General features: G+C 38.2%; 2 protein-coding genes across 2 annotated transcripts in view; one reads left to right on the top strand and one right to left on the bottom strand.

Annotated features, from left to right (window-relative positions):
• Positions 1 to 533: 533 nt before the first annotated feature.
• On the top strand, positions 534 to 2,347 carry hes6 (hes family bHLH transcription factor 6). Its single transcript, XM_052129295.1, has 4 exons — positions 534 to 832; positions 920 to 1,006; positions 1,084 to 1,165; positions 1,318 to 2,347. The coding sequence occupies exons 1-4, from the start codon at positions 770 to 772 to the stop codon at positions 1,734 to 1,736; spliced, it is 651 nt and encodes a 216-aa protein (XP_051985255.1). The 5' UTR covers positions 534 to 769; the 3' UTR covers positions 1,737 to 2,347.
• A 2,785-nt stretch (positions 2,348 to 5,132) lies between these two features.
• The window catches only part of per2 (period circadian clock 2), a 36,339-nt gene continuing 26,465 nt past the window's right edge, over positions 5,133 to 15,006 (bottom strand). The window contains 5 exon segments of the mRNA XM_052128729.1: positions 5,133 to 6,374; positions 6,806 to 6,956; positions 8,629 to 8,848; positions 10,569 to 10,746; positions 11,496 to 12,409. Of these exon segments, the coding sequence (XP_051984689.1) occupies positions 6,210 to 6,374; positions 6,806 to 6,956; positions 8,629 to 8,848; positions 10,569 to 10,746; positions 11,496 to 12,409 (1,628 nt within the window). The 3' untranslated portion in view covers positions 5,133 to 6,209.

Genomic DNA, 15,006 nt, shown 5'->3' with positions numbered 1-15,006 from the left:
TTCTCTTACACTTTTCTGTCTGTCTATCTATCTATCTATCTATCTATCTATCTATCTATCTATCTATCTATCTATCTATCTATTTCTCTTACACTTTTCTGTCTATCTATCTATCTATCTATCTATCTATCTATCTATCTATCTATCTATCTATCTATCTATCTATTTCTCTTACACTTTTCTGTCTGTCTATCTATCTATCTATCTATCTATTTCTCTTACACTTTTCTATCTATCTATCTATCTATCTATCTATCTATCTATCTATCTATCTATCTATCTATCTATCTATCTATCTATCTATCTATCTATCTATCTATCTATTTCTCTTACACTTTTCTGTCTATCTATCTATCTCTCTCTCTTACAATTATCTATCTATCTATTTCTCTTACACTTTTCTGTCTGTCTATCTATCTATCTATCTATCTATCTATCTATCTATCTATCTTACAATTATCTATCTATCTTGTTCTCTAGTTGCACTTTTATTCATAAAATATTTTTCTGGTCCATCTACAGGTTCATAGGGAGGGTTGGTTTACAGGGGAAAGACAAAGGCAAGGTTGTTGATTGGTTGCGAGTGAGTCCATTCACATGTAAATCAGACCTCATAAATGTCCCCCTTCAATTGCCCACTTTGCACAATATATGTAGTGCTTGTTAGCACAGACTTTTGTCTCAAACTGAACTCGCCGACCATCTGCCCCCCATTCAGTAGTCTTAACGGCACTGTGTCCTCACAGCGGTCTCTAGCTACTGCAGCAATATGGCCCCTGCCTCCCGCAGCAGCACACACGAGGACGAGTATTACGGAATAAAAGACAGAAAGGTATGGAAAATGTATTTCTATCACAAAAGGAATGGCTTATGAACACTTTCGACCGACTTACACGCTTTTCTCTACTTATGTCTTTAGACAAGGAAACCATTGGTGGAGAAAAAGAGACGAGCGCGCATTAATGAAAGTTTACAGGAACTGAGGCTACTGCTAACCGACTCGGATGTAAGTTTTTTTTCATCACTTCTTAAAACACCTGTGATCACTGTATCGTATTAACATCGCACTTTGCGTCATTTCAGGCGCAGGTAAAAATGGAAAACGCCGAGGTGCTGGAAACTACTGTGAAACGCGTGGAAAGTATTCTCCAAAACAAAGCCAAGGGTAAGGGGTGTTGTCGAATTTCATACAGGCCCAAAAATTAACCATGCCATCTTTCCAGTCAACGAATTAATCGCTGCAACATTTAAAAACATTAAATGTCGCGAATCACGTTTGTTGGCAGTGTGACGTCATAATGCGTTTCTCCTCCGCAGAGGCTGTCAGCGTGAACCGAGAAGCGAACGAGCGATTCGCCGCGGGCTACATCCAGTGCATGCACGAAGTGCACACATTCGTGTCCAGCTGCCCAGGAATCGACGCGACGATTTCCGCGGACCTTCTTAACCATCTCCTGGAATGCATGCCTTTGAACGACGAGGATCGCTTTCAGCATATACTGTCAGACCTGATGTCGGACTGTAGCACTTGGTCGAGCGAAGGCAGGAGCGTGATCAGCAGCGGCTCCTCTGCCTTGTCCCCGTCTCCTTCCACTACCTCCAGCGATGACCTTTGCTCTGACCTGGATGACACGGACACAGAGCACAACCACATCTCGGTGGATGCCACGGATAACCAGGAAGCGTTAAACGTGCCAACCACGTTCCACTCCAAGTCCATGTGGAGACCCTGGTAGACTGATACACCAGGGATGCTCGTCCTGAAGATCTCGCCTACCTTTCTGTAGAATTTCGTTGCAACTATAAGGAACATTTGATTATATCATTTTAGTTTAGGGCTATTAAAGTATGCATTAAGGTAGATATCCAAGATCTATGGACTCATACAGTTCAACAGTAGGACTAGGGCAGCTGCAACTCGATATAGCTGTAATTCAAAGTTAGTTCAGCAGGCTGCAGTGCATATAACAGCCGTAGCAATCTAAATGATATCTGTGGATGTCCCCCGATAAGCTCTTCAAGGTGCAACAATATGCATTTCTGTCCAATGCAAAACATCTTTAATAATATCATTATTATTATTTTTTTAATATAATTATTTTGGAAAAGCTAAGATAATGTAAAACAATACTGTAAGGATAAATAATATTTCTAGGGAACGCTTTCCCACTCTTAATTATTGATGGTAGGCTGAATGTAAATATTTGAATGTTGTGGCTGTAGATATAGATCTCTGACATTTTAAAGTGTGCGTGATCATTGTTAACGTGATAATAGGGTTTGTAAATGTCAGATATCAACTAATGGCATTTTATGTATTTTATGTGTGATTGTGGTATTAACCATGCCCCCCTTCATTAAAACATCACTTTGCCCATCTCTGGTTTTGATTCATTTTTTGAAGAGTTTCATATATTGTGTATCTTTAGATCTACATTATGTGAATGAAACAATAGTGTAGTTTATAGAAAAAGTAGTTTGAGGCGTTTCTTAGAATTGACTCCTTATGAGCAGATGTTATTCTGTTTTAGGCAGCTGTATTGCTTTGATAAAATAGCAAACAACTTGTTTTATAATGTGAATGTCTTCTTTGAATGTTTTTTGGTCTCAATAGTGTCAACCTTAACACCTCTCAATCAGTGTAGCCAGAATGACTGTTGCCTTTTAATCTTGTGCTACTCATGTCTACTGCAGATCAAAATAAATGAATAAGATAAAGCACAATTCATTAAATAAAGTGTCAGAAAGTTACTGACATATAACGGGAATCCCTTATTTATTTAATGCGTTAAATTAAATATAGAATTAAAATAAATGTAACAACTATTTTATAAATTGAGTCATTCGTTAATTAAGTTAATAATAATAACTAAGGCAGAGAAACTATGGTTGGTATGGTCATATTTTTCTTTTTGATAAGGGACTACACAAATAAAAGAACAAACAGTAGTGCGCATGTCATGATGGTTTAGTATGGCCAAATATATCCTCACTCAAAATAACTGGCATCAGGGTTCATAACATTTGATCAATTAATTTAAACTTTACTTTCCAGTCGTTCCTGATTTCTGGATAAGGATTTTTAAAAATAAATTTACAGACCGTATGCAGAGTAGCTCCATATTTAATTTTCGAATGAAAACGAGGCTGTAAGATAGACAGTCTCTTCAGTGGCATGCACCGTATACAAATCTGGATCACATGCAATTTTCACAATTCGTGTTTTCTAATTATTAATTTTTTCTTATTTAGAAATATTTTTTAAGAATTTAAAAACTATGAAACCCATTGAACAGACCTATAGGCCTATTTTGAAACCTCTCAGTTTTCATTTACATAAAAAAAAAGCGCTTACAAAAATATATAATAATAATAAATATCGCCTATTAAATATTTTAGGGATTCGGGGTACACTCAAAAAAAAAATTATAAAAAAATTAGCCTATTTTTAAGATTTATCTACACATACCAAAATTCCATCAAATTTAATTGCGTAATCTTTAACAAAATGACATTAACAAAACTGAGATAAATTTACAATTAAAATCTTAATAAAATCTTTAAAAATAGGCCAAACTATTTTTGAGATTATACTGTATTTATTATAGATATTTTAACGATCTTTAAAGATGCTATGAATTTCCATGACTTTTCCAGGCCTAGAAATGTCCTTTTTGAAATTCTAGGATAGCATATGTTTTTCTCATGAATTTGACTTTGCTTACTCTTTTAACAACATCAGTCGTTTCAGTGAGTTGTCAAGTGGTCAAAACGGATAACATTGCCAGAGTCATCGATTAACCTCATCCAGTTTTCCATACCAAGATTTGAGCACGATTGAAATACGTAATAACTCATTGAAATCCACATACTGCGTTCGCAGACAGTTGACAAGTTGTAATGTCTGATCAAGGGCGGATTTTCGGCGTCTGAAGGTTGTAGTCTTGGTAGGAGTCCTGGAGGAACTATTCACACCTTCTTGTAGCCTACACAAATTGGCGCAGGTGTGAAAGGAGAGGAACTACCGCGCCTTTCATCTGCGGTGGCGCAAAGTCAAACCCCTATCTGGGCGCACGTTTATGGTCTGATCACAAGAAGGGAAGTTGTACATCCGACGTGCGTTGTAAAATGAAATAATAATCCCAAAGAGGAATGTGTTCTACTAAACTAGTTCGTCGGACTTTAAACATATGGCGCAGAAAGGGCCCCTCTGTTCCAATGGCTAGTTTTAGCAGGGCTCTCAATGGGCTTTAAACCCTAATAACTTGAAACTGAAAATTCTCTCATCATTTACTCACTCTCATGCCATCCTAGATGTGTATGACGTGTTTGTCTTCTGCTGAACACAAAGATTTTTAGAAGAATACCTCAGCTCTGTAGGTCCATACAATGCACGTGAATGAGTACCAACTTTTTAAACTCAAAAAGCACATAAAGGCAGCATCAAAGTAATCCATACGACTCCAGTGGTTAAATAATTATCTTCTGAAGCAATATGATAAGGTGAAAAACTGATCAAAATTAAGTTATTTTTACTATAAATCGGCACTCTCACATTCTCCTTCTTTGGTTTTTGGCTATTCACATTTGTGCATATCGCCACCTATTGGGCAGGGAGGAGAATTTATAGTAAAAAAATGACTTAAATATTGATCTGTTTCTAACCCACACCTATCATATCACTTCTGAATATATGGATTTAACCACTGCTGTCATATGGATTACTTTTATGCTGCATTTATGTACCTTTTTGGACCTTTCACTTGCATTGTATGGACCTACAGAGCCGAAATGTTCTTCTAAAAAATCTTAATTTGTGTTCAGCAAAATAAAGAAAGTCATACACATCTGGGATGGCATGAGGGTGAGTTATTTGGGTGAACTATCTCTTTAAGAATCAAGATTAAGTGTCCTTACCAGAATAACAAAATGCTCAAATAGGCACTTGTACTGTAAATCCAAAAGTAAAACTGTGCCCTCATAACGCTTATTAAAAGTGTTATTTATTTCTATAATGCATTTACTTTTTTCATAAAACTTCTTAACAAACTTTCTAATTTGTGAGAACCTACTAAATTATATTTTACATCTAAAATGTACAGACTCATCCAAGGCCATTTTTAAAATAGACTTTATTCCAAATAAACATTTTTAAACAAACAAAATAATTTAAATAGGACAGTACAAAGGAACATTTCAACACATTCAAGATGTCGAAAGTGACAGAATGAAAGCACCTATTTACAATGTATGTGAGCTATACATTGTTATATATGTTTTTATCAAACAATACCCTGTTTCTCAAAAGTAAGCTTTTAAGTATTTGAATGATTTTCTAAATGGAGACCAAAGAATTGATATTTAACCTTGTTTCGCCCATTCTTCTATAATAAGGTGCTTCTGTGCTTTAGTAATTGTGGTTGGACAGGCCTTCACAGGTTTATGCATTAACCGTCTCAGAGATCATATACTGGACTGAGACTTTTGACAGGGTGGTTGTTACCCCTCTGTCTTGATAGCATCAGTTCTCTTGGTCCAAGCTATTTATCTGAAGTATTTATTTTGAATTATCCTAGTTTAATAAATAATATTGCAGCTCATAAACTATAAGTTCTCAGTGTTGAATTGTAAATTGACAGGATATCAGATACCTATCCCACAACACAACTATCAAACACCAGAATAACTTTTTTGAAGTGCTTAAACATCTGTTCAGAAGTGGAAAAACATCTAGAACATTTCATGTAGAAAAAATAGAGATGCAAAGAGAAAAATAACTTATTCACGGACGACAGTGCATGTACGTCAACGGAAACATTTTTAGGATAACACTGCAGAGGACCGGATAGTTCACGCCTAAAATGAAAATTCATTCCATTTGACTTTCTTCTGTGGTACACAAACTGCACAAAAGATGGTCTTTTTAACCTTCCTTACAAACAGTTATGGTCATTGAACAGCACAGTCTGGCTATTGAGACAGATTAAACATATTGAAACATATTTTACTCTTGCTTTCACATTCATTCAAACATCGATTCATTCATCCATCCATCCAATTTGTGTATATACACATCTGTACATATACACACAGAAACAAACACACTTCGTTAAAGTCTGTGGCTGCGTCAGGCACACGCACTCTGTGCAAAAATGTCTGCATTGTCCAGTCAGGCAAGGTGTGCACACATGGGTGCAATAAGTGTTTTGTTATGTGACAGGTCCAGGACAGCCATGTGTTTCTGAGTGTGTCGGTTCTTCAATGCTATTGGCTGGGGGCATGGTGACATCACTGCTTTCTGTTTCTCCCATGTGCAGGTCTGATGGATCGTCCACCGTTAGTGTTTCACCAACCTCCTCACAGCCAACGCATGCCTGCAAACAAACAAATTTAATAGTTCAACATAAAACAGCATTTGCAACCCATTTTACTTCCTTAAAAGTAACAATTTCCCCAAAATGTGAAATTCGGTCATTATTTACACACCCTCATGTGGGGATAATGATATTAAACAAATTTATAACAAGTCATACAATTCTATGGCTTCAGAAGACTTGGAATATAGCACAAGAGTTGTATACACTAATTTTATGATATTATATGGTGCTTTTTTTGGATGTCAACAGCACCCGTCGCCATTCACTTTCATCAAATGAAAAAGAACAGCATGAACATGCTCAACATCATCTTTTTTTTGTTCCACAGAAGAAAAAAGTAATGCGGATTTGGATGCAAGTGAGTAAATGATGCAGAGTTGTCATTTAGCGCTTTAAGTGTCCAATTAAATCTTCATAATGGTGTGTACCTTGACGTCGATGGCTTTGGGTAGCCCACCTCTTCTTAACCAGGGATGCACCTCCACCAGCTCGTTCTTTTGTTCTTCTGTAAAGTGCGGCTGACTTTTCTGCATCTGCCTCAACTTCTCACTGTCCTCCTTCAAAACCTTCTGAATATCACTGCAAAGGAAACAGAAACAGAAAAGAAATGCTCACTCACTGGACAACTACACATAAATTAGATTCAAATCACTCAATAATTTGGGTAGCGCCCTCTAAAGGACACATTTTAAAACAAAGAGTCTTCTATAGACTCCTTTAGATGATCCTGGACTTCTGTAATTCTATTAATATGGCATTGTTAAGATGCTGGGGAGAATTTTTTTTTTTTTGCATTCACGTCCTTAAACATCCACACCAAAGTTGCATACTTTAGACCTACATTAAGACTCTTGATTTCTGTGGATAACTCACTTTAATTTTGACAAAGACATAAATATACGTAATACAGCAGCTAGTTTCTGTTTAAGTGCAGGTTAACCACACTTTTTGACCTATGAACTTCCATGACTTTTCCATATATTTGTGCTCACTGTATAAGGATTTAAAGGAATAGTTCACCCAAACATTATCATTCTCTCATCATTTACTAACCCTTATGTAATTTCAAACTTGTATGAATTTCTTTCTTCTGTAGAACACAAATGAAGATATTTTGAAGGATACATGACGTCTGTTTGTCCATACAATGCAATTAGAGTCCAAAAATGTGTGCATGCATCAAACGTGAGGAAGTGTAATCGAGTTTCAAATGTCAATGCAGATGTCAAGATTAATAGTGAAAAGGAGTTTTGGTCTGCTTCTCGCCCAAAAACTGATTGTATCTCTTCAGAAGACAAGGACTAAACCACATGAGTTCTTTGGATTGCCTTTTATGCTGTCTTTATGTCCATTTTGGAGCTTGAAAGTTTTTGACCCCATTGACTGGCATTGTATGGACAAACAGACATCATAATAACCATATATTTCCATATAGTATATGGTAAATTTTGAGCTGCCATGCAAGGCACTATCCTGCCATTGGGAGCAACTTGGGGTTCAGTGTCCTGCCCAAGGACAATCCGGCATGTGGAGTCATGTGAGCCAACCCTGCGATTAGTGGCCGACCTGCTCTACCAGCTGAGCCACAGCCACACCTGAATATATATATTGGACATCAGTATGGCTTGTAAGTATGTTTTAATCCCCACATATGCAATACCTAGCCGATTAAATATTTTAGAGAAAAGCTTAACTAGAAAAAATAGGACAATTACACAATCCAAGACAGCTAAAAATCTTTGGGTTGTGTTGAACGATCAGATCACATCGTAAAAACAGCTTCATCATGCAGATTTGCTCTTTATAACATTAGGATAATCTCCTCTCCTCTTATCTCTGGACAGGATTACTGCAATGCTTTTCTAGCAGTACTTCCTGCATGTACAGCCAAACCTCTGCAACAGGTTGCCAATAGATTCTCGTTCAAGTAATTGATTCTGACCTTAAATTCAACTGGTGGAATGACCTGCCAAACCAAAATAACTGTCTTATTTCTTCTTCCAATACTTTCTTCTTCTTAAAAAACAAAACAAATTCTCAATTCCTTCTTTAATCGCTGTCTCTCAACTTCCTCTCTACTTGTACTACTCTGAGGAATTTCCAACTTTGTATTACAGCACTTCTCTTATTTCTGTACTCCACATTTGCAAGTCGCTTTGGATAAACACATCTGCTAAATGTAAATATAAATGTAAAAATGTACATTCACTAAAGAAATTTCCACGCCTTTTTCCTCTCTTCTCCCACTCACCGAGACGGCAGCTGGAATGACATCATAACATCTTCATCCACATTAGACATGAGAAGCCACAGTGGATCCTGCAGTCCATACTTGATCTGTCTCTTACTCTCCTCCAATGCCAGCGGCCCCGAGCAGGATCTGGAGCCTTGCCCTTTGGTCTTATGGGATTTCTGTGAAGAATCGACACTGCCGAAATAGTTACTGCTGTTGTTGCTTGTGTGACTGCTTCCTGCAAAAGATACATAGAAAAAAGGGGTGGTCATAGAAGTGGATCTTTAATAAGCATGTTATAATGCAATGTCTGCATTGGGCCAGTGTTAAGGAAGCTTATTTGAAACTGTCGCTTTCCAGATGACAGTTGTTTTTCAAGAAACATCTCTATGGCAGTAGCGACACCAAACGGAATTGCTAAAATAGTATCAGGTTCCCAATTAATTTACATAAACCATATGAATGAACAGATTCACTAATGAATGGGATGCTCCAACGGTACATTAGAGAACATTTTAGAAAATCCTGTTTGATTATAGCCTCAGTTCGCTCAAGTGTAAAGCGACTGTGCAACATAATGACACTTTTGTCATGCTACACCTATTGGAAAAGTCACTTGTCACTGGAAATGTTACACTATTCTGAAAACAGCTGAATTATTTTCATGTGAAAGGAAAAATGCAGTTATGTTAGTAGCGTTGCTTCTGTTAGTTAGTTCCTCCTCAACACAACCTTGGACAAACTGCTTCATATAACCAAATAGAACATTAATTGTTTTGGGGAAGTAGGAAAAACTTTTTTGATACATGTTAAATATGACATTGTTCCTCAGATCAGAAGTATTGACGCTGACTACCACCCCCTGGAGTCGCAAGTTCGAATTCAGGGCGTGCTGAGTGACTCCAGCCAGGTCTCCCAAGCAACCAAATTGGCCCAGTTGCTAGGGAGGGTAGAGTCACATGGGGTAACCTCCTCGTGATCACGATTAGGGGTTCTCGCTCTCAATGGGGTAAGTTGCGCATGGATCGCAGAGGGTAGCATGAGCCTCCACATGCTGTGAGTCTCTTCAGATCAACAGTTAGCAAGAAGCATTGTGTAGGGATGGGTGATATAGCTAAAAATATATGTTTTACATACACTTTATTAGGTACACCTGCACACCTACATATTCATGCGTTATATAATCAGTGCATCGTTTGGCAGCAGTGCAATGCATAAAATCACGCAGCTACGGGTCAGGGGCTTCAGTTAATGTTCACATCAACCATAAGAATGGGGAAAAATGTGATTAGGTTTAGGATTTGTGTTTGTGTTGCGAGGGGTGGGGGGTTCAGTTTATAAAACATACATTCCTCTTCACCGTATTAAATCCTGTACAGATGAAAACAACTCGCTTCACAACTTGCTTTTGGCGCCCCTCTGTGGATATTACACCCGAAAAATTTAGTTCACACATGCCCATACACCTAACATTTACTGCTTTGTCCACTGGGGGCAGTTTTGAATTCTGATTTTAGAATTCTGACAAATTTTAGCAAAAGAAAAGTCAACCTACTGTTTCTGATTTCATTGTGAGATCAGTATGAATACAATACTACCATGTGAAAAACACTGTGGTATCGCCGTTATTTTGATGATTGAGCACCTCTGCAGTATCGCAGCTTTGAATCAATTAATTGAAATGGAAAGTTTGAACTGATTCACAGAAATGAAACAGACTTATCAACTTTGCTCTGCTGATGTTTAAATGTAAAAAAAAAAACCTTCATTGTGAAAGTAGTTTTTAAAGTCTTTAGCAAACATAGTGGCAAAAAAAGTTAGTTCAAATCATTACATTATTCAAAATGTTATTTAATTTTATATTACAGGCCAAATCATCAGGAATATATAGTGAATATTCAACATAATGCCCAGCCCTAAATCAGATCTACTGTTGCAAACTCTAATACTGTACTGACCGGTTCTGCTAGCAGATCCACCACTGGCTGAAGATCGACAGCCATTAAAGCCAGAGCCCATGGATCCTGAGGTGGCGGAGCCGGTGCCAGACTGCGAGTCCTCTGGGAGGGTGTCCAGCAGGTCACTAGATGATGAGAACTCATCGCTATGTTGACCATCAACAGGTGAGCCTTCATCCTGAAAAACACGGAAGGGCCAGGAAAGGTCATTTGATTGACCTATAACAGTTAACAATGCATTTTCCTCTCTGTCCTCAGTTAACTTTTAGAGCTCCTGCATAAGAAAGGTGGTCTGGGGTGTGAACTCTCCATTTATAATGTATTAAAAACAGAAGCTGTGGAGCGTGACTTCATATCCTGTTGCCCATTTTCATTATGGACCTGAAGTAATTTTAAGTTTAAGTATGTTTAAAGCCTAGTGTGACTGCACCGGATGCAAGGGTTTGAGTTGGAGCCTCTTGCTTAAATAAAGAAGAAATACTGCCACCTGTTGGTCTAACACTAGAATTGCTACTCAGTGCGTCATGATAAAAGCCTGAGGTGAGAGGAAGAAAATCATATCAAAAGAATAGCATTATATTATCATTGTATATGTCCAAAAATATGGTATAGCCATGGTACATGTCCAAAAAGCATGGTAATATCATGTTGCCTCTACATGGTAATGTTTAGCTTTTTGATCATATACTGACATGATGTAAAAGGATGTTTGTTTGTGTTTACAGAGGAACCATAAATTGGACCAAACAGCAAATTAGATTTGACGAATGTAAGAGTAAAAATACATGTAATATAAATGTAAGTTATATGTACTAATAAACATGTCTAAAAAGATAGTATTACCATGGTCTCATAATGTCTTGAAAGAAACATGGTAATATCTTGGTACATGGTAATATTGAAGAGAAAGAGAGATCGAGTCCTTACCTGTAGCATATCCTTGTCAGTTTTGGCCTGCCCAGTTGCCCTCCCTGCTTTATCCACAGCATTACTGCTGTTCCCCTGCTGCACAACAGAGGGCGCTGTGCTCTCCTGTCTCTCAGCTGAGCGCTGGGTCTCTTCTAACTGCAAGAGATTGAGCTGCAATGGTGAGCTGCACTGTGACTGGAACAAAGGAGAGGATGGCAGGCCCCCTCCACCCATGGACTGAGGGGTGGTGCTCCTTGACGGCGGCTCAGGGGTGGGTGGTTTTGGGGGCTTGTCTGGGCATGTGAACGTAAATGGCTGGGGTTTGAATGGAGGTTGTTGGTTAAAAGGATTTTGGGGGGTGAATTTGGTCTGTATCGTAAAAGTCGTCTGCGGAGGGCACTGCGTCTGTGTGGGGAAACCAGGCTGCGGTTGAAAAGAGGGCTGGGTTGGGAAACTCCCCTGCATTGAGTAGAAAGGCTGCTCTGGAGCGCTACCTATTTGAGGGAACATGTAGTTCGGCAGTAACAGGGCCACCATGGGCGTCACCAAAGGGGCAGTGTATGGCGTCTGGATGGGCTGCATTGGTATATGTGGATCCTGGTTACACTGATTGTTTCCAAAGCTCGACATAGAAGCATCCATCCTGGGTGGTATGGTACCAGCCTCCGGGTACACTTGGAGAGGGTATGTGGGCATCACGGCCGGATAGGCGATGGGGTACGTGGACTGGGATGTGTCTGAAGGAGACCAGGAGGTCTGGTTGAGGCCCTGCACCTGAGGTCTGGGTGTTCGTCTGCAACTAGACGGTGTGCTATCGGAGGACTCGTTCGGCTTGATGCGTTTAGATTTGGTCTTTTTGTTGCGACCTCGGCGAGTTCTGGTTGCCTCCGGTGTAGCACCATGCTGCTTGCACGAGCGAGCAGCAGGCACAGCTGGAGAAAGAGAAAGCGGGAATGGTTATGGGTAAGGGAGCAAATGAATGTACAAATGAACAATATGAATGGGTACAAATGAATGGGGCCAGTCAATAAATGTTAAAATACACACTGTTTTGTGTGAACATTATGTGTGTTAACATGATTTTAGTGTGACAATTGCTTTCCAACCTATCGGTGTTGTTACTGTATTTACTTTATCCAATATTATTATTACATTATTACAATATTATATCTCAATATTTTAATATTACATCTTCATTGCCAATAGACAAATTAGCCTTGTAATCGATTTGTCACACTAAAATCATGTTAATATGTATATATATATTGCTTACGATATACTTTTGAAACACTGTGTATTTTAACATTTATGGACTGTATGGTTACTGTAACCTAAATTTTTGCTTAAAAAAACAACAACAGAGGGACGGAGTTCAAACTATATTCAGTGGTAATCAATATTACGCTACAAATGCTGTCAAACACAGAACATTCCTTTAAGTCAACAGGAATTCCACAAAAAGCTAACAAAAGTGGCTACAATCGCAAAAACATACCACAGGAAGATCCGGATAAAACTACAAATGATCGTTACAGGCCGGAACATTATGCTGCATTCTAAGATTCCAAATTCTACGGCATGCATCTTTCACAGAGTATGTTGAAGTGAAAGTTCACCCAAAAATTAACTCACCCTCATGCCATCTCAGATGTGTATGAGTTTTATTCTTCTGCTGAACACAAATATGTTCAGAAGAACATTTTAGCTCTGTAGGTCCTTACAATACAAGTGAATAGTGACCAGAACTTTGAAGGTCCAAAAAGGACATAAAGGCATCATAAAAGTTATCCATAAGGCTCCAGTGGGTTAATTCATATATTCTAAAATTATATGATAAGTATGGGTGAGAAACAGATCAATATTGAAGACATTTTTTCCTGTAAATCCCCACTTTCACATTCAGCCACCTACTGGTAGGGGCTGGTAAAAGGTGGTGATTTATATTAAAGCAGGACTTAAATATTTATCTGTTTCTCACCCACACCCTTCATATCACTTCTCAAGTTGGATTTAACCACTGGAGTCATATGGATTACTTTTACGCTAACTTAAATGTGCTTTTTGGACCTTCTGAGTTCTGGTATTGTGAAGATGTACAAAGTGGAGATATTTTTCAAAAAACTTTGTGTGTTCAGCAAAAGAAAGAAAGTCATACCCACATGGGATGGCATGATGGTGAGTAAATGATGAGAGAATTTCAATTTTTGGGCGAAATAACCCTTTAACCTGACTGAATTACCATTTTGGGTGAAATATCCCTTTAACCTGACTGAATTACCATTTTGGGGCGAAATATCCCTTTAACCTGACTGAATTACCATTTTGGGTGAAATATCCCTTTAACCTGACTGAATTACCATTTTGGGTGAAATATCCCTTTAACCTGACTGAATTACCATTTTGGGTGAAATATCCCTTTAACCTGACTGAATTACCATTTTGGGGCGAAATATCCCTTTAACCTGACTGAATTACCATTTTGGGGCGAAATATCCCTTTAACCTGATTGAATTACCATTTTGGGGCGAAACATCCCTTTAACCAGACTGAATTACCATTTTGGGTGAAATATCCCTTTAACCTGACTGAATTACCATTTTGGGTGAAATATCCCTTTAACCTGACTGAATTACCATTTTGGGTGAAATATCCCTTTAACCAGACTGAATTACCATTTTGGGGCGAAATATCCCTTTAACCTGATTGAATTACCATTTTGGGCGAAATAACCTTTTAACCTGACTGAATTACCATTTTGGGTGAAATATCCCTTTAACCAGACTTAATTACCATTTTGGGGCAAAATATCCCTTTAACCTGACTGAATTACCATTTTGGGTGAAATATCCCTTTAACCAGACTGAATTACCATTTTGGGGCAAAATATCCCTTTAACCAGACTGAATTACCATTTTGGGCGAAATATCCCTTTAACCTGACTGAATTACCATTTTGGGTGAAATATCCCTTTAACCTGACTGAATTACCATTTTGGGGCGAAATATCCCTTTAACCTGACTGAATTACCATTTTGGGTGAAATATCCCTTTAACCTGACTGAATTACCATTTTGGGCGAAATATCCCTTTAACCTGACTGAATTACCATTTTGGGTGAAATATCCCTTTAACCTGACTGAATTACCATTTTGGGTGAAATATCCCTTTAACCTGACTGAATTACCATTTTGGGTGAAATATCCCTTTAACCTGACTGAATTACCATTTTGGGTGAAATATCCCTTTAACCTGACTGAATTACCATTTTGGGTGAAATATCCCTTTAACCTGACTGAATTACCATTTTGGGTGAAATATCCCTTTAACCTGACTGAATTACCATTTTGGTGAAATAACCCTTAAACTGACTGAATTACCATTTTGGGCTAAATAACCCTTTAACCTGACTGAATTACCATTTTGGGGCGAAATATCCCTTTAACCTGACTGAATTACCATTTTGGGGCGAAACATCCCTTTAACCTGACTGAATTACCATTTTGGGGCGAAATATCCCTTTAACCAGACTG

The sequence above is a fragment of the Xyrauchen texanus genome, chromosome 6, assembly GCF_025860055.1.
Source record: "Xyrauchen texanus isolate HMW12.3.18 chromosome 6, RBS_HiC_50CHRs, whole genome shotgun sequence".
Taxonomy (NCBI): domain Eukaryota; kingdom Metazoa; phylum Chordata; class Actinopteri; order Cypriniformes; family Catostomidae; genus Xyrauchen; species Xyrauchen texanus.
Note: the sequence above shows the minus strand (reverse complement) of the source record. Positions and strands in the feature narration are given on the sequence as shown.

Coding starts and splice junctions, on each gene's coding strand:
- hes6 (XM_052129295.1), top strand. CDS start 770: ATGGCCCCTGCCTCCCGCAGCAGCACACACGAGGACGAGTATTACGGA. Junction 1,007..1,083: donor TACTGCTAACCGACTCGGAT/GTAAGTTTTTTT, acceptor GCGTCATTTCAG/GCGCAGGTAAAAATGGAAAA. Junction 1,166..1,317: donor TCTCCAAAACAAAGCCAAGG/GTAAGGGGTGTT, acceptor TCTCCTCCGCAG/AGGCTGTCAGCGTGAACCGA.